This window comes from Hyalella azteca, unplaced genomic scaffold, assembly GCF_000764305.2.
Source record: "Hyalella azteca isolate HAZT.00-mixed unplaced genomic scaffold, Hazt_2.0.2 contig5692, whole genome shotgun sequence".
Lineage (NCBI taxonomy): Eukaryota > Metazoa > Arthropoda > Malacostraca > Amphipoda > Hyalellidae > Hyalella > Hyalella azteca.
The window spans coordinates 73611-99084 of record NW_025935874.1 but is presented as its reverse complement, the minus strand read 5'-3'; the positions used below and the strand labels follow the sequence as shown (position 1 = coordinate 99084).

General features: G+C 39.8%; 2 protein-coding genes across 2 annotated transcripts in view; both read right to left on the bottom strand.

Moving 5' to 3' along the window:
• Positions 1-8120: 8120 nt before the first annotated feature.
• On the bottom strand, positions 8121-9403 carry LOC108682917 (delta(9)-fatty-acid desaturase fat-7-like). The gene has a single exon (XM_018172177.2). It carries the CDS (start codon positions 9349-9351, stop codon positions 8185-8187), a length of 1167 nt encoding a protein of 388 aa, XP_018027666.2. The 5' UTR covers positions 9352-9403; the 3' UTR covers positions 8121-8184.
• Positions 9404-17981: 8578 nt separating this feature from the next.
• LOC108682907 (cyclin-G-associated kinase) overlaps positions 17982-25474 on the bottom strand; it is a 26973-nt gene continuing 19480 nt past the window's right edge. Inside the window, exons 19-26 of the mRNA XM_047880605.1 lie at positions 25155-25312; positions 24242-24617; positions 23847-24032; positions 23391-23508; positions 22096-22268; positions 20901-21599; positions 20092-20265; positions 17982-18766 (exon numbers count right to left, since the gene is read on the bottom strand). Of these exons, the coding sequence (XP_047736561.1) occupies positions 18659-18766; positions 20092-20265; positions 20901-21599; positions 22096-22268; positions 23391-23508; positions 23847-24032; positions 24242-24617; positions 25155-25312 (1992 nt within the window). The 3' untranslated portion in view covers positions 17982-18658. The remainder of the gene's footprint in view (positions 18767-20091; positions 20266-20900; positions 21600-22095; positions 22269-23390; positions 23509-23846; positions 24033-24241; positions 24618-25154; positions 25313-25474) is intronic.

The window sequence follows — 25474 nt, the reverse complement described above, 5'->3', positions numbered from 1 at the left end:
CGATTGTATGTCAATGCCTTCATGATTGGAAAGTTATGAGTCGTTCAACATTCGAAATAGATGCTCGATTTCTCGTTGTAAGAAAAAACTGAAAAAACGAACAATTTTTGCAACGTTATTTGGCCAGAATCGGCATGAAATGTTGGTTAGAATTTTATGCCAGTGGCGTGAAGGGAAAAACCGTCAGACAAGTAGCCTTATCCCCATTCAATGTTTATGAGACAATTTAATTTTGAAAATTGTGTGTTTTTAATGTATATAACAATAGATGTTTTTCTAATTTCACTATTGCAGCCACTTGTGTAAAGCTGTTTTTAGTTCCCGCATACTTCGATTATTTAGTAACCATTAACGTTGTGTCGTCCTTTTATGTTTTAAATTCTTGAATAGTTTAAGATTTCAAAAGCACAGCATCTCAGGATGAGTTATGAGTGTGTCAATACAATGATAATAATGATATTACTGTACATTTATCGTACATTTCCTATGGGTCGCAATCTCAAGAATTTGCGCCGGGTTCGATATGCGTAAAGAATTTGAGCTGAAATGAAAAGACGAGGCATTATAAACGCCCAGCATTTCTGCCAAATTTATCAATAAACTATATTCGTTCAATTTAAACTCTGAATGACTAAATTTCATGGGCTGGTAACATAACTAATTGTAAGCGAGATTATTATGGTACGTAACTTATTGGACGGAAAGTAAACTTATAAATGCGTTAAAAACATTTAACCTTATCTCCACAACATATCAAAGGAATAACCTTGAGTGCCAATATTATTTAAATAATTAATGCCAAATTTAGGTAATTTAAATTATATTTCAATCAAAAATTTATGTACTAGGACTTGAAACCGATGTTCAACACATTGTACGTTGGAAAGTTTAGCGTCAAGCCATTGTAACTGTTAACATAATCGAACTAAAAAGAAGTGAGTACGATTTTTTTGTCTCTCAGCACAAAAAATCAATAGAATAATTTCTTTTCGCGAAGAGAGATATGTATATGCTCCACTTGTTATGGGAAACGGCAATCTTAGAAAGTGAATTGAATAAATACCAGAATATATTATTAATTCACCGATTCTTTATATGTAAAATAGGCTGTAAACAATACATATATGTAAGCTTGTGGTCGGAACTGATCGTTAATTTCTTGGTGCAAAATAAGGTCTATAGACAAAGACTTAGGATGGGAACAAAGGCCAACAAAGGCCTCCAGCAGAAAAAAAGGCAAGCTTTCCTGGGCGACGATCGTTAACATGAACATCCCTATTTTGGCTGCGGTTTGGTACGAATTTGTTCAGAATCTTCCTACCGCTTATGAAAATTATTTATATTTCTGTTTTTATGGGAAATTTTACTGACGACAATTTCTACAGCCCGACGCAAAAGGTTAGCCCCACCCCTGTAAAACATCATAACACATCGAGTTTTGCCAGTTTTAACGTGCAAATGGTGGCAACCGATTTGTCTTGCGCTCTGCAGTCTATAGCAGGTGAAATTTGGTGAAAAAGTTAATTACTGGCGGAAAAATCAAGCGGTCCGTGTTTTTGTACCGACGCAAAAGGTTAGCCCCACTTTGCAAGTTTGGCGCTCTTGCGGACAGGACGCAGCGTAGACTCGCTGCAAAGGGTTCGTTCATAGCGTAGTAGTTGTGCACGCATCTTATGCTCACCTAGGCAAGAAATGGGCGCGGTAAAGCCTCTAACTGAGTTTCAGAAAGGTGCCATTCTAGCCCTGATGGCGCTGCCCGAGGGCGAGCGTCCTAGCCTGCATCAAATGGAGGCACAAGTGGGGTGTAGCCGCAAAGCCATCTCCAACTATCTCAAGGACCCCGTGAACTACGAAAAGCGGCACACCAAAGGCCGCCCCAAGAAGATGTCGGCCCGTGACACGCGTCGCCTCTTCCGAGTTGCGGCGCCTGGCGACTTGAGTGCGCCCAAACTAGTCCAAAAGTTGGAGCTCAATGCCTCCAAGTCCACCGTCTCTCGCACCCTCGCGTCCTCCGGCATCTTATAATACGTGAAGATGAACAAGGCCCCCCAATTGACCGAGGCTCACAATTAAGCATGCCAGGGTCGCCTGGGGCGCAAAGTATGCAAATACTAGTGATGACACCTGGGCCAAAACCATCTTCTCTGATGAGAAGAAATGGAATTTGGATGGCCCAGATGGTATGAAGTACTACTGGCATTGCCGCAGGAATGATCCAAAGGCAGCTTTTAGCCGCCAAAATAGCGGGGGCAGCGTAATGGTGTGGGGGCCTTTCATGCAAACGGGACGAGCGAGCTCGTCTTCCTCGAAGGCAACCAGTGCGCGGACGACTATGTCCAAACGCTCGAGGACCATCAACTTCCCGTCATCCGCCACCAAATTCGCTGCGGCGCCATCTTGCAACAAGAAAATGCCTCAATCCATACGGCGCGCACGACCAAGGCCTTCTTCAAGCGTGCCAAAATCCGGGTTATGGACTGGCCAGCCAAGTCCTCCGATCTGAATCCTATTGAGAACGTCTGGGGGTACATGGCTGGGATCGTCTACGCCGGCGGGAAGCAGTATGACACGTAGGAAGAACTCGAGTTGGCCATTCAAGTCGCCCGGTCCAGTCTATATCCCAACTACCTCCGTAGATTGTCTCAGGGCATGAAAAGGAGGTGCTTGGATGTCTACAAAGCCAACAGGGAGCATATCGGTAAATAACCTTTAGTTTTGCAGCTGACGTATGTTTTGTTTTGCCTAAAATGTCTAAGTGTACAAAGTGGGGCTAACCTTTTGCGTCGGTGCAAAAAACATGAGTTTTTCATTTTCTCCGGTGCTAATTACATTTTCGCTACAGTCTATTGTATTTTGATTACTGAGACCAAGACGATTCGTTTGCCACTATTTGCACAATAAAACTCGCAAAACTCGATGTGTTATGATGTTTTACAGGGGTGGGGCTAACCTTATGCGTCGGGCTGTAATGATGACTGCTGAGGTTAAAGTAAATTTATTAGCTAATTCTAAAATTATCAGAGAATTAATAATATATAAAACTACAAGATAATTCCGAATATTATCAATATAACTGTTTCGGATGAATGTTTTTATCAATTGGGAGCTCGGCCGCGGAACGCTTTCATCAAAAATACAATGAATGTTATTTGCATATTTTTATTATATTGTTTCTAATATTATTATATTGTTAATATACTATATTTCGAATTATATTATATTGTATAGTTAATATATTATATTTCGAATTATTAACTTATTATTATGTAATGATATTATTATGTTGTTTCAAAATGGCTTCGAATGTAAAATCCAAGGTATATGAATATAACTTTTACGAATAGCTCATTAATTGGTTGTTCTTCCATTCATTATTCTTCGGTAGTTCTTCCATTCAATGTTGCTGCCCGAACAAGTACTGTAAATGAGGACCGTATTTTAAATGACCGTCGTATACATTGAATTTCTTAAACCCTATATACTGTATACTCTGTCCGTCAGGGTAAAATATTTTTGATAATAGTTGCATTGTCAAAAGGATCATTGCATATGTTCAGTCTTAAAATGTCTAGCAAATTACGGACCAGGCAATAAGTCCAGCAGCTATCTCAATCAATCGTCAGCTATGGAAAGATCGGGTTCTAAAGGCCGGATCCCTTGTGAATCAAGTCACGAAAAGTTCAAGAATCGGCAACAGGCCATGGGCCTATTGCTTCAGTGCCGACACTTCTATTCTCTTTTATTCTATTGCATTTATTTGGTGATTTCAATCAATTCAACTAGGAGTTTCATGTACTGTTTGTCTGCACAGCTCTCCTAGTCTTGATGTCAAATTTTTGCGTGAAGAATTTTCTTCGTATAGAATTTTAAAAATTGAACATTGATTATTTATCCGGCTCAGGATAAAAATTTGTTGAGAAAAAGTTCTTTCTTTTGGCAACGAGCAAAATGCATTCGCATTAAACTTTTCTATGACGTTTCATAATCGCCCCGTTATAACTTGGGATAACATTATGTAGGCTGTTTTAATACCACCGGGCGTGACAGGGAATCGGGAAAAGAAATTTTTTTGGCCTGGTGTTTATCCCAAGCTCAGAAAATAATCATCGTTCTTTGTTGTTAGTCGAAATATGCGTTAGAGAGGAGATACCTTTATACTGTTTAATGCTCAAACTTCTTATTTTTTTCTTAAACGCATTTGCTTCGTCCAAACCATGCATACATTTTATCAGGAGAAATATCTGAGTAAAGAATAGTTAACAATATACATTCACAGTCTGTCACGCACAGTCTGTTCAATTTTCATTATCAGTTTGAAGCTGAAATAAATTGTTCTGTTGAGAGAAATATATTTGATTCTGGTGCCTGTATAATAAAGAATTTTTATTACCCACAGATAGCGCGAAGGCAGCATGGATTGATGGATTTATTCCAGCAAAACTGAAGGTGTAGGCAATGCCAGTAGATGTTTAATATATTGGCGATTGCCCTTTAACCGCTGGCTTGGGTTGCGGAACCATGACGGTACTACTCTTAATTACTAGTTACCTATCTTCGAAACAATAACTTGAATGGGAAAATACTAACTGCCTAATATTGACAGTTAGCATTTAGTAGAAAATGCACTCGCAAATGAATATATTTCTGTGGGATCTTGTAGTTCGGTCAGTAAAGTTTTGGGAGCTATTCGTAATTAAAAATCTAGAGCGAGTGTCACTTTGGTAGATACTTGCTTTCAATAGATAATTGATTTAAATTTTTGAAATACTTTCCAGAACCTGGATGCTTATCCTCATTAATAATCACAAACTATAATGTACTTTATACGTTTCATTACACAGTTTTTGAAACTCTGCACAGGGCATACTGTATCACAAGCAATGTAATCACTGTGAATATTCCTCATATCGATGAAAGGTAACTCGAATTAATAAATCTGAATTCGTTATCTAATGGTTTGTCTTGGTAATATGTGATGGTTTTAGGATAAGTAAATTATACTACAGTTAATATGCCTTCCACGGGCGTAAAAACTATCAGCGGGATTTTGATTTTTCTCGGTAGCAATATCATCAAAAATGAACAAATTCTTCTTCCTTGGATATATGTCACTAGGTTCAGGTACAGAAGCAGTATTCTCAAAATATTCGTTTGTAGATTTTTGTTTGCGTCCTTCAGGTAAGTTTTCAAGATATTCATCAACATTGTCATTGCCGTCAGAAAATGAATCAAAGATTTGAGATTTATTATATCCCTTATCGAAAACGTTCTTCAACAACTTATATTCAGGCTGATGAGTTGACTTGCTGTACTAGAAAATATTGTTGAAATCAATAAAGTTCTCCAATATAGCAATTTCAGTAGCAATGACGTTTTTCCGCAGTTCAATCTTCTAATTATGAGACACCTCAAACTTGGATAAGGGAACCAATGAAAAATGGTTCTTCTTTTTATTTTCGTCTTTCCACTTATAGAGCATTTCTTAAAGTTTTATTCTATAACCCTTCTCAATGTTTGTTCTAATATATACACTTGAAATATAAGCTGATATATGTCGGTGGTGAGATGGTGAATATCATAGCGAATATTATCAACATCAATCTGCAGTTGGTTAATATTTCTAGAATTGAACATCACCTCTTTTTAGACATCTGTTATTAAGTCTTCCATTTTTCATTACAGATTTTATCAAGCTTTTTTCTCCTCACGGGCTGCCTCGAATGACAATAGCGCGTAAATGAACAACCCTCTACTAAGTTCAAATTATTTCCATCATAAATCACTATGTATATTCAAACATTTTAATGGGCTCAACACACATGAACAGATGGAATTGTAAATGAATTTGGAATTGGAGTGAATTGTAAATTTTTTATCATTTATTTCATATGGTACATTAGCTCTAATTTTCACAAACCCAGATAATAAAGGGTATCGATCAGTTTCAGAAGAAGAGGCTAATGCCCGGCCGACTAGCCTCCAGCCTTTGGCCCTGCAGAGGCTGATGCCCGGCACCGGCATGACTCGGTGGCGCCTCCAGCCTTTGGCTCCATTTCAGTGACAAGCTCCACATTAAATTGAAAAGCTCCATATTAAATGGAAATGCTCCTCATGAATAGAAAACTTCATATTAATAGAAAAGCTACACAGTAATAGAAAAGATCCACAGAAATAGACAAGCTGTGCATTGAATGAAAAAACTTAACATCAATGGACAAGCTTTACATTAGTTGGGAAAGCTCAACACTAATGGAAAAGTTCCATATTGATGGAAAAGCTCCATGCTAATGGAAAAGCTCCGCATTAAATGAAAAAGCTTCACATTAGTTGGATAAGCTTAGCATTAAGGGAAAAGTTCCACATTAAATGAAAATTCTCCACAATAATGTGCAATTTCCAAATTAAATGGAGGAGCTCCACATTAATGGAAAAACATCACATTAAACGGTAAAGTTCGGCATCAGGTGGAAAAGCTCCAAAATAATGAAAAGTTACACATTAAATGAAAATCTTCACAATAAATGAAACAGCTCGAAATTAAGTGAATAATCTATACATTAAAAGTAAAAGCTCAAAGTCCGTTGGGAGGTTAGGTTTGCATATTCAACGTTTCGTGCAAATCTGTTTAGTAGTTTATAAGAAATTTCTTGGTCACTGCGAATTTCGGCCCGTATTGCTATATAACTCACGAATGATGGAGAAATGGAAAAAAACTTGGAACAAAAGTAAATCGAAAAAACTGTCGCGAGCTACATATCACGGTCGGTAGGTTAGGTCTATAAATTCAAAGTTTCGTTTAAATCTGTTCAGTAGTTAGAAGGAATTTCTTGGTCACTGCAAATTTCGGCCCGAAATGCCTAATAACTCACGAATGAAAGTGAAATGAAAAACATTCTTCACGAGCTAAACATCACCGTTAGGTACTAATTTGAATACGTGTACCACGTTTCATCGAGCTGCGTTCATTAGTTTGGGAGATCTTCTTTGGTCGTAGAATTTAGTGATTGGCCGTGAGACCGGCCGCGAGTCCGGTCGTTAATTTGTCCAACACCTAGTTGGCTCATGATGTCAAGTTAAGGAAGGTATTTCTTCTAATTAATAAAATCCCTAATATTTTCATTTGCATCAATTCATTTAACTTTCGAGTTCATTAAATTCATCTAGAGGAATGTTGAACTTCTAATGTACTTCTTGTCTCCTAAAAACGTTAAAAAAGTTGGTCCATTATCAACTTTTTGCCAACTCATTGATTATGACCTGAAGATCGTTCTTCATTTATATTAATTCTTGAGTTTGAACTCCACGAAAAAAATAGCGAATGTTTTCTTCATAATAAATTCTTTCTGGAGATTTCTCTCGTTGATCGCATCACGAATTTCGGTTTCACGACGCAAAACTAAATGAAAGTGTATTTTCAATATCAGAATTCCAAAGAAAATAGAAATAAACTATGTGACATCATTTCAGAGTCTTTCAGCTTCTCTTAATTTTCCAACTTTTTTCATCATGCCTCTTGTCCTTTTATGCAATAATGTCAATTTCTGTATAGACTGTTGTCAGGATTTAAAGCAAGTTTAACAACTTAATGTTATATATATTTGGCATAGTGGCAGTACATCAGAGTTCACGCATGTCAACAAACGATCTGTTCGCATTATGAACTGTACACTCCAGCGCACTCTAAACATTCTTCACAAAAATCAACATTTCATCGGATATCGTCATAAATCAACTGAAAATATTGTAAACGAAACATTTCGGCAAAATTTAGGAGTGAAGCCTTGAACCTAGGAATTTACAAGCATGTACAAAATCTGTTCATGTACAAAATCTGTTTAAAACCCTAATAAATGATAAAGCTTTAAACTCGTATAAGACCGAAGAATCTTGAACAATTTGAGGCGCAACGAATTAACAATTGGAATAAGGCACAACGTATGTAAGTTGGTTTCCAGCCACAATATCTCATTGACTTGGATGTAATCAAAAATGGCGCACTGGTCCCGTTGATTTCTTTCACCACTTTTCCATGCATCGCCGAGTCTGAAGGCAGACCTCCACTTGGCGAAGTGAGCTACTCGGTTTCCTGGGATTGGAAAGTCATCAGCTGTTATAGAGAGCTTATGTCGAAGGCAGACTACAACTTGGTGGCCGAAGTTCCTCTTATTTATCACGGCTGAGAACTCAGCTGAAGACAGCCGCTGCTACTAGTGGCCCGCGTCGGCGTTCGTCGGGGTTGCCGGTGCGGGCTGCTCGTTTGTTGATGATGTCGTCCGAGACCGTTACCAGGTCATACGTTAAGCCGAACTTGGCCAAAGTTTCGATGATCTTGGTTGTTAAGTTGAAACACCATCCGTCCATCTCACTGGCGCGGTAGTCTCTTGGGAACGCGTGGTGGTAATTGTGCCATCCTTCCCCAAGAGCCAACGGTCCAAAGACGATGTGATCGCGAGCGTGCATCGTCTTGTCATATGGCTTGTAGCCGTAGAGGTGGGCTACGGAATTGATGCAGTTAGTAACATGATGAGTTATAATTAGACGCAACATCCCACACGTAAGGAACGCGAATAATAAATCTTCATTCCAAAAGTAAAATGGAATGATAGTAGGCAAAACAAACGAGAGTGGTATCGCTATCCAGTAGAAGTACTCATGCTGGAAACGAACCACCGGATCGTCAAGAAGATCTTGGACTGGAACCATTTTGCGGCCTTTGATGAGCTCCTCGTGCGTTTCGTACATTCTCCAGCCCATGTGCGCGAAGAAGAACCCTCTTCTGGAGTTTGTCAAGTCCCTGTCGGTGTCGGGCCACTTGTGGTGCACGCGGTGGTTCACACTCCATGAGAAAATGCTGTGCTGGAACGCAACGCAGTGCAGGCACATGAGGACGAGCCGGACGGCAAACACGGCTTTGTAGGAGCGGTGGGCCCAGAGTCGGTGAACTCCCATCGTCACTCCCAGTCCCGACATGATGCCAAAGACGAAAAAATATAAATAACTTAATCCCTTAATCTGGCCAGTAATGAATAAATAGAATCCCCCCAGTGCCAGTAAATGCAAGATAGCATCACAAATGATCATGTTCCATATTACCTTGGACCAGTCAAGGTTCAAAACATCAATGCACATTTGTCGAACTGAAAATTTGTATATATAACCAACGTCTTCCTCATTGTGATGGTGATGTGTAAGGTCTTCCAAATGGTGATTATCATCATGGGCATTTACGTATACATTGTTATTGGTCGCTACAATTTTCTGAGAATCCTTGGACGTTTGGGAGTCGGTAGAGGCCACGGTAGATGATACAAAGGGGTTTGGTGTTCCCTTGGTTGGCAGGGGTGTTAACATGATGAAGTTATTTAGCTTACTGATAAACAGTGACTACATTATAATCAAGTCTGAAAAAATAGAAAGAATAAAGTTACTATGAAAATGGTGGATTCATACATTATTATGAATAAACCACGGCGTACCACTGAATATCATTATACTTTAAAGAGAATATGTTTTAAAGAGAATCACTGCATACGTTTCATTTAAAGCACACCATAGTATACTGCATTTAAACAACACATCCCTCCACATGATGTATAACAGCGTGCCGGAACACACGATGTATTACTATACATTGCACCGATGTATGAATTTTAGAAATAAAGAGCTTCAGTCAAATGCTGTATTTTGGGCAAAAGTTGCAAGAGAGAGCAGATCTACTCATCATGATCAGCAGATACACTTTACACGTGTATTTATGCACTTATATTTACATACAATAATTTGTTAAGCGTTACTGAATGCGACGTGTAAGATTATTTGAGCATCAGCTCTCCCGGTACCCTCACTCCGCACTAACAGAAGGTTCCGCACAGCCGGATGACCGGGGCGCAAGTGAGGAGGCACTCTCCTCTGCCTGGTATTTATACCCGGGGCAACTAGAAGGACTACGGGTCACAGATGGCCACAAATGCGCGTTAAAAGACGAGTTGGTGGAGAATTTTTATACTGTCAATACAATGGCTCCCAATATACTTTGCTTTGCGTAGTTTGTGCAGTCAAAAGACCATTATTTTGGATCTTTCTTGGGAGAAGATTAATATATTTTCAAAATGTTCTTTATTTTCGTATTTGGTCATGAAAAAATATCGAAGAGGACGTATGCCGTAGTTGCTAGCCTTCTCATTATAATTTAGTTTAATTTGCATTCAGGTAATGAACTAAAGCGTATATATAGCTAATTATGCTACAGAGTCAATTTCTGGTCGTTTTTGATATGGTAATCAATAATGATCCAAAACAATGCCACAAACAATTATAATTATTTCGTACTCTGCTTCATGGTCATTGAAATCATTAACTTTGCTAAGCAGTAAACAATCCATAATGAAATTCTTAAAATATTAAGCTCGTAACACATATTTATTTATACACTAACATATACACTGGTGCAGTATTGGTATTATAATGCTTCAATTTTTAATTTCTCAGACACTTATTCACTGACGCAATACTAAACACTTGATGTTAACGCTCCAGGTTTTCATTCCTTAGAAGAGCTTACCTGCGCAGTGCAGTTCGGATGGAAGCTCACCGACCGCAACAACAAACCAACAACAACAAGAAACAACAACAGCAACAAACCAACAACAACAACTGCGGCAGCAGCGCCCGACAGACTGCGTACAAATATTCAGAACGTATATTTTCCTGTCATCAAATATTCAGAACGTATATGTTCTTCAAACTATTCAAGAAAACGAGTGACATTATTACGTATATATTCCTTACTTTTTAGTGCCGAGTAGATGCATTTGGTTAAAATGCATACATTACGATTAATTTTGTTTTATAAAATTTTGGATTACCGATATCGGAAGTACAAAATTATGATACTGTGGGAGATGAATTTATAGAGAAAAGCTATCCCTAATTAAAATAATTAATATTTACCTATGACAATGGCTGTTTGTTCTTTTCTTAAAGTCAGCTTCTAACTGTTTATCTTCGTTCTGAATTCATGGCTAATATTCCATTTTCAATGATACTTTTGTTCGTAACTCTTCTAACTTTAAATAATTAGAAAATCTTATGAATTAATTATTTATGGGCAGTTTATTCATTGTAAAAAGAGATGAAATGGAAGAGCGAGAAAGAGGTTGAACATGTGTAAAATAAGATAAAACTTACACGGCAATTTCAGCTACACGCATTAAATATCTAAATACAATTTTAATCTTTAATTAATTGTGTGTATTCGTTAATAAATATAATATATGATTTTCTTCTAGCTCCATGCCATGTTATGAATGGATGAACGGAACACTTCGGCTGGCCGCTCTCCTCGGGACAGAGCGAAATAAAAACCGTCGCTGTCATTCATTAACAGCTTAGAGGTTTATTACATGTTTATTTATTCATTAGCAGCATGAAGATTTATTACATGTTTATTTATTCATTAGCAGCATGAAGATTTATTACATGTTTATTTATTCATTAGCAGCATGAAGATTTATTACATATTTATTTATTTACGTGGTGCAGCCATTAAAAGCTGTTGATAAATCGAGAAAGTAAATTTAGATCAGGATTAACAAAAACTGAGCACAAATATACTGAGCTTTATTTAGTGTATTTGTAGCCTGTAGGCTCCATAAATCAATTTTCAGGTTGATTGTGAAATAATCACTTCAATTTTTACGATATTGATGATATCATCTGGACCTGCAACAAACGATGTATCAAAGAACGATGCGCGTATCGGGTGATATACACAGCTAAATAAATTACGTTGAAAACGCAAATGCTTGCTCAAATTGTATAATTTTAATTGTAAATTACTTGTGTCACAAACGCTAACATAACTTTGGACAGAAAATTATATTGATTAATATAGTTCATCACATTCTGTTATGTTTATTCGTATCAGCTCGTGTCAAAATGCATTTAAAACTAAACTTTGTGCGAAGTAAATAATTAAAAGAAACAATAAGTAAATAAATAATACAAATTAACATGGTTTATGCAAGCGCTTTACTGTCAGGTTTCAAGCCGCAGATCACACAACTCATTCATTATGCATTTTAATATCGGGCACGTTTGACATCAAAACTCAGCCAAGCGATCTCAATTTATTTGCAATAATTCACACGCACGAACTACTTAATTTGTTTTCAATAATACGAAGCTCATCGGCAGCTGCATAAAAAAGTACGGTGGGCGACTGATTTGAATTTTGACGACTGAAATTTTTGAAACTAAAATTCGTCATACAGTAGCAGAAAATTCTTAGCGCTCCATGACGTGTTATCTCGTACTCTGAATATGAAATTATTATTTTGGCATCATATGTCCATTGGGTTGGCGTGCTGTGCCAGTTTTCTATAAAGAATGCCCTGTTCTAGACTGGCATACGTGACTTACGTCACGGCAGAGGCGCGGTGGTAGACTTAGAGTCGCCCGCTCGGCAGGTTTAGATGCAGTTTTCGGTGGCATCCAGTAAAAAAAATGAAACAAACTTGCTTAACCCTAAAGCTGACGGTGGGCAGGCTTATCTGTGAACTTTTTAGCATAGCAACCAACTCCGCGTCGTGAGAGGCCTAGTGTGATAGGCTTCGTGTATACTCTATTTCTGGCTTCATAACGTACGTTACTTACTCTTAACGTACAATACATCGTGCACGGAAAATAAAAATGATTAGGACGGAGTTACTCTAATCTCTCTTCAAGTATTTAAACACGAGGTCTGTAGTACGTGGATTTTGAACGTGATCGTTCTATATGTAGTTAATCCGAAATATTTTGAGGGCCTAATCTTGATCGCAAGTTTGCGGTTTCTTTTTTTTTTTTTTTCAAGCCTTGGGCCGTAAATAAATGCCAGGGCCAGCAGAGCGCGTACCCACGATACTGAACCGGCCGGGATCGCCTGAACTGGAAATGACTCAACAAATTAAATCTGAACATAAAATTGTTTACGAATTGCTTTTCAACAAAATTAACCTGCAAGATCTCCTGTATTTTTTTAATTGTATTATCTTCATCATAAAAAATGAGACGATTATTCTAACTTTTGATCGGACGATTTGAATGCTTATATGAACGAATAGGTCTCTTTAACTCATTTCCTCAGATTGCGTATAATTGATAACAGAGAAGGCGATATCATATCGGGTGTGGGGTTAGCAAATCCCAGGAATTACCGACACCGGCCCTCAAGCCGGTGTTAAATGCGTTAAGAGATTTGTCCATTCATAGATTAAACGTATGAATATTATATTTTAGAGAGAAATACTTGGAGGGCAGACGGGAGCGGCTATGCTATCATTGTTGGGTGATTGATTGTTCGTCTGAACAAGTTAGTCACTAGATCAATGATGAAAACGTTTTCATTTTACTAGTAAGTTAAATGTAGCAAAAGTGCGTTATAATTTCTCTAAAATTATTTGATTAAACTAACTTTAAACTTTTGATTAAACTAACTTTAAACTTTTGATTAAACTAACTTTAAACTTTTGATTAAACTAACTTTAGTGGAACGCTGCTCGGCGTCACCCAACCCATCAAGTCGCAAAACATTCCTAATTACTTCAATAATTATCACTTGCAAATTTATTGCAAAAATAATCAGAAGGCAACTTCAGCTCCGATAAGATAAGTAAAATATCTTTAACGAAAAGGATAAAGATACGAAGTAAAACCACCAGTCTCCGTTTCTTAAACAGGACTATATAAATAAATCATCGAAGAGCTTTGGACCAGCAGGCAGTTTGAACATAATTACCTTATGTAAAGAATTCGGAACGCTCCAGTAATCACTTTATTCACTCAGAGAAATGAGCGAGTAATTGTCCAAATAACTATGCACTTTGTGCCCTTGTGTGGGTCATATTGACCCAGTGCTACGCCCGCGCTTTGCTCCTGCAGCGACTAGCACAAGTGCTCCGCTATTAACTCTCTACCGCCTGACACGAGTAACCGGAGCTGGCGGAGCAATATTGTCACGCGCCTACTTCCCAAAAAGGATACGTTCTAGTGAGCGCAAAATGACTTGCCCTGATGGTTGCCGCCACGTACGACAACTTTAAAATGTTCTCTGTTGCGTACAAACGTCCTCAGGTTGCTACACTCAATAGTTTATGTATAATTTAAGTTAAAAGTTTAACTTTAAAATGTTCTCTGTTGCGTACAAACGTCCTCAGGTTGCTACACTCAATAGTTTATGTATAATTTAAGTTGAAAGTTATGTTCCCGGAGAGTGATACACGGTGGTAGAGGGTCAATGCATAATGATGCATGACGCGCGCGATATTATGCTCAGGATTTCTACTGCTCACGCAGATAAATAAATGATCTTGTTGTCCAAGTAATGACAATTTCTCCACGTCTCATTGATACCTTCTATTGTAGGGCAAAACTGGGTCAGAATGACCCACACAAGCGCCTGAAGTGTAACGCTATTCGTTCAGTCTCATTTCTCGGACAGCATGCGTCAGTAGCGCCTTGTTTACGATGGACAATTTCTATATATTTAATTAAAATAAAGTCTACTTCAATAGAGAACGAAGAATATAAAAATAAAATCTATACGCAAGCCCGGCAAGGCATTCCAGTGAGCCTCTTTGATTCAATCAAACTTTAACGGTACCAAGACACCAGGACGATTGAGAAGTCGCTGTCCTGAACTGATGAAAACACGGAGGAAATACCACCGCAACGCGCGTGCATGAATGTAGTAGATTCAGACGAGTGGATGAATGTAGATTCAAGAGAGCAGATGAATGAGGATTCAGACGAGTGGATGAATGTAGACTAGGCGAGTAGATCAATGTGGATTTATATGATTCGATTAATGATGATTAGACGAGTAGATCGATGTGGATTCAGAACGGGCAAAGGTCACGGAAAATACCAATAACGATTGCCAGCCGCTGCAAGTTACTTAAGTGTGCAGGAATTTCAGATCAGCTGATAGTTCGAGATTTTAAAAAACAAAAATATCCACAATTCCTCGATTGCACAACATGAAATATTCCAAATGGGGGCTTCATTTACCTAATATTGAACAGCGTATACATTAATATAGTAATTTCCAAACTTATAACTCATTTATTAATCCACAAACGCCAAAATTCAACCTTTTCTATACATCAATAAATCTTCACATTCACTCCTGAATCATAACAAGTGTACTACGGAGACAACAAACAATTGTTATGAGCATCTCAAATTTCTCATTATCCAAGCAACCATCTAATTAATTCATACTGCCATACATGACGGTATATCGAATGAATGAAAATCACAACTCAGTACGCGTTGAAAATAAATAATGGCGTTCGTATTAGCAGAAATCTAGCGCGAAACTTTCTAATGTTAAGAAACGACGCTGTTATTGAGATATTGCAAACCCATTTTGAAAAACTGGATATTATTTCTGCTTTAAATAAGGAGATCCCAATATATTATGACAGTTTACATTGATTAAAAAATACTAGCACACATACAAGAGAAAAAAAACCGAAATCGCAATTTGTCAGCAATACAAATCTTGAACATATATATAGGACAGAATCTACGTATCTTCAAACATAACGCAACTTTGGTCGACGTTCCCTCGAATTACACGATGTCAAATGTTAGCACCGTTGATAATAATGCGACACAATTCGCTATAAATGCCGTCATTTGGGATATTACTAAATACGAATAATAATGAAAACTAGACACTGAAAATAGCCAAAATAAATTTAATAGTTAAATAATAGTAAACCAGAGTTTCACATACAAGCTGTATTTACAATGCTTTTATCTGAAAAAGAACAATGATAATTGGTAAAACGATTGAGATTGTTGCTAAGAAACTTATAAAGAATCATCACTACAGAGGATCCTTTTATTTCTGTTAGTCCGAAACTTGAACTTGTGATCGGTAAAGTAATTGCGAACCTCGCCCACACATTCATTTAATTCATACATCAGAATACACGAACCAGCAATCCACCTGCATCATCAGTAGCAAACTTCCACGACAACGACCCTCCAGACAAATGACTTTAAAACAACGTTGATTACGAGTTGATTTCGTAGAAACAACGGATAATCAACATTATTTCAACGTCAGATCCTTGGTGGCAGTAAAGACTATTCTAATAAATAATTTCAACTTCGTCGATCACCTAAACAGAGGAGCTGAATCAGCATCAACAACAACCCATTAAGATAAAGAACAACTTCTAAGCGTCATTTCCATGCTAGACGTATCATGTATATCTTATTAAGTGTTACTGAACCAGCTACACTAGCGACACACTAAGCAACAGACACTTGAACGTATCCTTGTCAACGATGAAGCGGTACACTCAATAAATACTTACATCTATCGTTATTAGTAACTACCTCGGTTAATATCTTCGTGTTCATGCACACAAGTTCTGGATACCACGTCACTTCGTAATAATAATAGCGGTTACAGCGTTTAGTAGGCCGTAGGTCTGTCACCGATTCTTAACAACGCAGAACATTCACAGCATTTTGTGGTCTCGAACTCGCAATTCACTGCTACAATTCTGCTGTGCTTAACCGCCCGGCCTCCTTGCCGATTCTGACTTGCTATGAGTAATCACAAAGATTTTCGTGAAGCGAGAGATATTTATGAAAAGAAAGAAATCTATTAAGACATAAATTATAGCGTAATATTCGATGCAATAACCTGACGCACGTTATAGACAACGGAATGTATAGGTGCTAGCGAACAGCTCTGTACATATAGCAACCTAATTACATGGTCGCATCTGGAAGGTTTAACGCGCATAAAATTGTTTAAAATATGCATACATAAGAGATACAACGTATTCCTACACTCAGGAATGCATACACGTTACAATACTCCGGCTTCCTGTAGCACTCACTCAAATAAAATATTTCAAATTTTAACACAAAACAATAGCAAGTCGATAAACATCAAAATGTTAATTTTCAATCCATACTAGTTGGCGGTCGTCATTATTTGGATAGTTTATTGTGAATAATTTTTTCAGTAACAAGCAATTAAGATGAACAGAATAATAATTTACGTACAAAATTTTTGGTTAATTCGCCATGGATTAAAAACCTGAAGTGAGATTGATGGAGAAATAACGAAATGCGCTCCTAACACCAGTTTCACTACTATGCTATTCCAATATTTATACACATCGTCTATATGAATTGATGGTAGAATTATTAATTACGTAACATAAATCATGGTTAGGTTATCAGAAGAGGAGTGCAGTATCTTGAGACCGCCACTGACCGATTTATTAAGTAATTAGAAAAGATTAAGCAATCCTGCGTCACAAATAACGAGACAAAACTTGGACAAAAACAGATTTTCTGTAATACACGAAACTCGCTACAGAAATGAAATACGTATTCGTCTCAGCAATTAAACTTGCCTCTTTAAAGACCTTCTACAATTAAATGCTTTCCTTAACATCCATTGACATCGAGAGAGCAAGCGTTCGAAGTTTCGTCGCTATTGCTATTAAAACGCCTCAACCACCACAATTAAATAATTATCAATGAAAGGCTTTATTTTACAGCATAAAAGGTCTCAGTATTCCCATGCCAGTACACGCACTAGAAGACCAAATAAAGAGGGTGGAGATGACGACGGCCGACACTTGGTCACTGCACGAGTGCGCGACGATAAATAACTGGAGTACAACTGAAGTAATCAGCAGAGTGCAGCTACAAGAACAAAATAAGACTAGCATGCATCCCATGAACTCCTGCTGACTAGCTTAAACCGTGCGTTTGTGAAGAAATATTCCCGTGCAAGTGCAATTGCAACAGGTGGCTTTGTTTTCTTTTTGCATCGAACGAAATGTCGACCTTATATCCCTAATAAAAGTTACGCTTACACGAGTTTTGTTTAACGCCGCATGAGCAACATTAGCTCTTAACATCAGCGCTTCTTGGATGAGATAATAGAGAGAACCTCCAACACCATAAACTATCTTAATATACGGTCACAGTTCTCAACATGGAATGGAATATTGCCAGTCAGTATCAATCACAAATGGAAAATAGTGTCGCGTGGAACACATAAAAAACGATCAAATTGAACGCAAGTGCAAGATTTACCTCAATCGCCCACCTAGTCATGACATCGACTTCGGTTTGAATAATTTATATTTTGGTACAGCCACCAAAGACAAGTCCAAGCAGCAGCAAAGACAACGTTCACTAACATTTTAATATTTAAAGTTCAAACAACATTAAGGAACAAGATCATGGAAGCAGACGCCTATAGTCAACTCGAGAGCCGTACTGAGTGCAGACTTCGAATGTTTTTTATTTTTAGGGCGCAGACTAAAGACAATCTCAGAGGCAGGGTAGCAACATACATACATAGAGGGCAGACTGAGGGCATTTAGATGAGAATTTCATGTATAATATCAAGCATGGCCGTTCACAGCTACCCTAGGTGATCAAGGACTGACACCCGATCATGTGCACATTCCTGTACAGTAATGACCTGTACAGGTCAAAATAGCTCCTGGCATGCAAGTTTTGGTGTCGATTTCAGCCACCGCTGAACTCGCAACGGCGAGAAGAACTAAACTTGGAGATCACATCTTGCAGTCAACTTGAGGGTGAAGATCTGTCCTTCCCCATGCGCCTACTTGAAGATCTGCTGCTGCGCGGGGTCCGCCTCAAACTCCGAGTAGGCGTCGTTGAGCTCCATGAAGATGAGCTTAGCGAGCGCCTCGTGCTCAGACCCAGCAAGCTGTCGGTACAAGGAACAGTGATTTATACGCACGTCATTATCATGTACATTATCAACGCTTCATCATCAAGTATAATAATTAACAGTGTGAACGAGGAAAATCGTTCACTAAATTATTCAATGTGCATTTTCTTGTGACGAAGTTATTCTATTACGTCGGGCGAAGCCGCGCCAGTGACATGCGAGTCAGGCCTATAGCAGTTGGAACTGTCTAATACCAGGTCAGGTCTGAGCGTCTGTGCGTCAAGTAGGCAGTCGTGTCCCGCCAGCCCTATAGTGAGGTTCATACCTGAACCCGCTCAGCTCTGTTAACTCTCAGCATTCTTTGCTTAACGCTGGAGTTGTGGCTGTGCTGTGAGGATTTAGTCTTGCCTGCTATCGTTCGCCTATGTGAATTAATGTAACCTGAACTACGTGCATTAATGCTGTGCAATAGTAAATGGAATTGAACCAATTTGAACGTTTCTTAGAATAGTTATTTTAGTCGGAATTTATGCTTGCCCTTTACCATGTTTTACTGATTTTAAACAAAGTGATTGAATAAACTATTTTAAGTGTGCTTTGTCGTGATTATATACCATAGCCACTGAACCGGCTTTAACTGACAATGACTAGGAGAGTTGAACGGCATTGTAGGTCAGATGAATGAGCACAGTAGCCTGGAATTTATTCATATATTGTCCTGGCCTAGGAGCGGTGAGCAACTGAGCATTCGATCTTGATAGTGAATTACAGGCCTAACGTTTAGATTGGCTTGTAGTAGCTCTGGCCGGTGACAACAGTAATTTATACGCACGTCATTATCATGCACATTATCAACGCTTCATCATCAGGTACGAGGCAATAATAATAATTCATCATTCGTCTCGCTTGATCATCGAAGAAAAAAAATTATTCATCAACGAATTAGAGTCAAACTATCGCTACGCCGATGCAGAAATGAGAGTATTATTAATGTATATTTTGCAGAAATGTATCCTTTTATTTGAAATTATTTTTGTCTACTTATTGGTAATGATATGTCAACTTGGCAACAGGTTATCATCTTGAGATGTACAGCCATTTAAACAGACAATGCATGAACAAAACATTCCATGTTACCTTCACCGGAATACACAGATTTTGACATACACAATGCCAATAAAAAAGCTAAGGCGTCATGAATATGAATATATACCATGGCTTAACAAAAATGCGCCAGGCTAGCTCATCGGAATGCACATCAGTTGAACAGACAAAGTCAACATTAAATATGCCAGGTTAACATATCAAGACCTAGGAAAGGAAACTCCTAATGCCTAAACGCAACATGGAGGACATGTTACTTTATCAGGATGCACGGCGAGGCAGGCTCTCCTGTACATCTTCTTGACGTCGCCGTGATGCACGAGCTGATGCATGCCACACTCTTGCCACTTGGCGCCCTCCCACAGCACAGACGACAGCGAGCACAGCAGCGCCCTGATGTTGTGTTCCCTTCCTGCCGTCCATTCCACCATCTGACGGAGGCAGAGAACAGTTATTACCAAATAAATATCCAGGTTATCTTCAAGAAACCAGTATGACACGAGACTAATTAAATAATCAACGAGAATTTCAACTCAGCACATCACGTTTAAGCAAAGTATAAGTATCAGGAATTTCGTTAAATTTAATACATACATGCACTGACAGATAGCCGTAAATAGATATATGGTTACTCTGCATTTATAGGCACGGAAATCATTCTATTTTACTTACCAAAAACTTTCTGCCGTTAGATAATCCGGGTAATAAAAGGAAAATATGTCCCAAGTTTTAATCAATGCTCATAGCGAATACAGGACTGCGACACATAAAAATAATATGCCACTAGATTCTTCCTTGTCAAGTCCGGTAACAACTTTATCCCCTTAGGTCCTTGGCTTGCAAATAAATAATAATACAAACTAAATTTATGATATGTTACATACGCAATCTTTGAATGAGTTTGTATCCTTGTAACCTAACTGCAGCGGTTAGGATACAAGCTTTTACCCTCAGCGGGTTATTAAACCACATTTTAGGATTTGCCTTCCTGCGGTCAGGGTCATGGTTTTACCCTAAGCGGGTTATTAAACCCCTTATTAGGACCTGATCTAGGGACCAGACTTGCCTTCCTGCGGTCAGGGTCCATGGTTTTGACCATCTCTTCCTGCTTCATCTGAGCCATAGTCTTGGGCGCGGAGCTTTCCTTGGAAGACGTGAAAGTGAATCCCTGGGAACCCAGCAGGTCTTCGAACGTCGAGGTCGCCGATTTTGCGGTGTTGTTGCCACCAGCCAAATTGTCAAAATTAGTCCGCCCGTAGTTTGGTTGTGTCGCGGCACCAAAACTTGGTTTAGGTTGAGTCGGTGCACCAAAACTTGGTTGGGTTGGAGCAGCAAAACTTGGTTGTGTTGCAGCACCGAAACTTGGTTGGGTTGGAGCAGCAAAACTTGGTTGGGTTGGAGCACCAAAAGTTGGTTGTGTTGGAGCACCGAAGTTTGGCTGTGCAGACGGCGGCGGCGCGTGTCTGGGAGTGTAAGGTTGTGACGAGAGAGGAACGTTAGGCTGCCAAGCTGCCCCAGCAGGAGGGGCAGGTCTGGGTGGACGGGCAGGTGACCCCATCATGGGGGAGTGGGAGACGCTCCCTGTGGGGGTGTTCTTCTCAGAGAGCCAACTGCCCGCCATGAGGTCAGCAAACGGGTCGCTTGGCTTCACGGGGCCTTGGCCTGTTGGAAGAGGCGGACCTGCAGGAGGCGGTGATGGGGGAGGCTGGCAGGGCATGACGCCATCTAGCGCCCCGTTAATCCCGGCACACGGCGAGCTGCTGAACTGCAGGCACGAGGGAGATTAGGGTGAGGGAAATTAGGGTGAGGGAAATTAGGGTGAGGGAAATTAGGGTGAGGGAGATTAGGGTGAGGGAGATTAGGGTGAGGGAGATTAGGGTGAGGGAGATTAGGATGAGGGAGATTAGAGTGAGGGAGATTAGGGTGAGGGAGATTGGGAAAAGATAAAATGGGACGAGAGAAAATAGGGCGAGGGGAAATAGTGCGAGGGAGGTGGGGGCGAGGGAAGCTAGGACGAGAAGGAGAGGAGGCAGGCGAGATTCTGGGGGAGTAGAAAGTCTCATACCATACAAAACATTTGAAATAAAATAACATTCAACATCATTAGATATGTCGAGGATACAAAATGCTCTAAACTAGCATGTAATTTATTGCGGCAGTATTACGAATGATTAATTAGACCAGCGGCTGTAAAATGTTATAATTATAATGATGCATGCGGTAAACTGCACGGTCACTGCGCCTAGGAGGTCCACGTGTACCAGGTCCACATCAGGCTGTGCTGAGGGAGGCGCGGGGTCGCTGGCTGAGAGGAACTCGGAGAAGATGTCCCCTTGGGGAGCAGGGCTTGGGGGCCTGTGGTTGTGGTCCGTCAAGTTCGTGTGGTCCGTGAAATTTGTGTGGTCCGTGAACGCGTCGAAAAGAGCGTCAGTACCTGTAAACAAAAAAAGATGCGAGACCACATGGAAAGAACAATAAGACATTTTTTAATCATTCAATTGTGTCACCAGGATGAATGTGTTTAATGCATTAAATTACAAATCAAATCAAGTTTAACTATTCAACTAAAGTCGTGTGCGCATAAAAAGAACTTTGCAAAAGTTATAAACGAAAAAAGTTGTTCAATGAACCCTGGGAGCATTAGGTGCATGACAAATCCTACAACATCTAGTAAACATGGGCTACAGTTTGATAAATAATTCGAGAAACTATAACCAAGGCTCAAGAAGCTACTGATCAACGCTCAAAAGTGACTAGTAAATTCTGCAATTCCTTAAATTTTGGCTAATAATAAGCATCAGAAACAGCATAAAACGAAACAATGGTGCGACTGCCACCATCAATGAAATATTGCCACGATGATGTAGGCAAACGGAAAGAAGGGAAATAACATTGAATGCGCACTGTCATGGGCATAAGGATGCATTAAATGCGATGGAAACTTATGCTATACCGTACAGTATTCATAAGCAAAACAAAAAATCACACACAAATTGGGCTATACAAATTAACATAAAGAAAAACAGTCAGGGAAGTCATTGAATCACAGAATAACAGGTCACGGGAGGCAATAACACGAGCTTCGGCAGGTTATTTATGGTTGATTTGATCACTTATCATTGAGATTTGATTACCTTTTCATTTAATCCAATACCTGCTCTTACTTTTCCTAAATCGTTTCCATTGTGTGATGGTAATCATCGTTATTCATGGACACTTCATTTCCATCTTTAGCTCAGCTTTTCGCCTGGTTCGTCCATTTTACTGCGTGCTTTTCCGACCGCTAAGAGACAAAATTTAAAAACAATTTTCGAGAATTTTTCACTGAATCTTAAATTTCAGAATTGTGTGCGCCAGAATAATTTTTTATCACTTAATACAGATTTCCCTCGAGTCTCCACAAGCCCGCCAGTTACCCTGAGTGGACGGTCTCCACAAGCCCGCCAGTTACCCTGAGTGGACGGTCTCCACAAGCCCGCTAGTTACCCTGAGTGGACGGTCTCCACAAGCCCGCCAGTTACCCTGAGTGTACGGTCTCCACAAGCCCGCCAGTTACCCTGAGTGGGCGCGGGCTCGCCCATGCCGCTGAGGAGGTCGTAGTTGCTGAGGTTCTTCTTGACGCCGCCCGCGATGTCCAGGAGCTGTAGCTCGTCCTCGACACCCGCAGGCGCCACCTGTTGGGCATCGTTGCGTTAAATGAGGCTCAAATACCAGGGTAAAAATTAACATATTATAAAAATAAGGCTCAAGTCGAAGAAAAAAAGTTAAAATGTCATAGAAATGAGTATCAAATATCAGAAACTTCTAGAAAAAAAACACCTCGAGGGAATTTTACCCTGGAAATGAAAATCAAGTAAAAAAATTCTATAAATAAAAACACCACGATGGAATTTTACCCTGGAAATGAAAATCAAGTATAAAAAAATTCTATAAAAATACCACCACGGTGGAATTCTACAAACAAATGGTAAATACATGCATCAAAACTTCAAGCCAACTGGCAGTGGCACACCTCATGTGGCTCGTGAGAGCTGCTGCTCAGGTTCAAAAAGTCAACGTCTTCAACAAGATGTGGTGGCGGTGGCGGGGCGGGAGATGGCGGTCTGATGTCGTTGGAGGCGTGGGCGGCGGGAGGCGGTGGTCGGGACGGCGGGGCGGCAACAAACGCGCCACGAGGCGGCAGAGGAGGCGAGTCCGTCTGTCCGGAAGTCGGAATTACACCGCGCGATGAAGCAGAAACTTTTGCATTTTTCAACCTCATTCATATCTCCATTAAAGACAGGAAATCCGTAGCAACACAATCTGGTCAAGCTGTTGAGTTTGCGTTAATGATTTAATAATAAATTCTAATGAAGAATACGAACATTTATAAAGTACGTAAATTAAGTGCAACTTTCGAGTACTGACAGACGGTCCAGGTGGCCTGGGTGGTGGGGGTCGCTTGCCGGGACCCGGAGATCCTGAGGGCCCAGAAGACTCCAAGGGACCAGACGACCCCAAGGACCCATGGGACCCCGAGACCCCAGAAGACCCCGAGGCCTCTTGAGACCCCAAGGGCCCAGGTGGTCTTGGGGGCGGCGCATGGGAGAACTTCTCGGTGGTTTCTTCGCGCTCGATGGCGGAGGAGAAGAGGAGGGTGGGGCTGAAGGGCGTCGACCCCGCGACGTGGGCGTCCCACGGGGCTGGGGACGTTGAAGGGGACGGGGCACCCACGCTAACTTTGAGTGTGAGGTGGAAGTTGTCCGGGAAGCGGTCCACCTCCGTCACCTCGTCCAGGTCTTGGCTGCAGGCAAACTCGGATTGAGTAATTGAGAAACTTGAGTAATTGAGTAATTGATTGAAACTTGAGTAATTGATTAACTTAATTATTAATTAATTACCTTAAGTGATTAATTAACTTGATTATTAATTAATTAATAATAATAATTAATTAAGCGCCATTATTAATTAATTAATAATGGCGCTTACTCGGGCAACTATTTACGGTTCAATTATTATTATATTATTATTTATGTACAATTCTCAAAGCAAGCAATTATTTTCAATTAGTTATCACACACTTTTCATCAAATATTAGTAATAATGGTCAATGGATGCCAAATAATGGATAAATAACACAAGGCAAGTCAAGAGGGAAATCTGGGTGAGCACAAGGCGGAGATAATTGATCAAATATCAATACTAATATTAATTAATCAATAACAAATGAACGACAAGAGACGTATAAACGAGGTCGAGGCGGGCATATTAGAAGAAATATCAATATAAATAATCAGAAAATAAGTAATACATATAATTATTAATAAGACAAGGCACGTACAGAGGGAAGTCGAGGCACGTGTCGCCCCTGCCGAGGTAGCCCGTGTGCAGCGCCAGCTGCGCCACCTTCAGGCACGTGAGCTTGCCCATGATGCGCCGTGCGTGGTACACGATCACGCACACGTCGCCACGCACATGTACGTTGAGGGGGACCAGCACCTGCAGGGAGAAGTGGTACACACGATCACGCACATGTACGTTGGTCTCTTATACACATCTAGATGTGTATAAGAGACAGAGATTAGGGTGAGGGAAATTAGAGTGAGGGAGATTAGGGTGAGGGAGATTAGGGTGAGGGAGATTAGGGTGAGGGAGATTAGG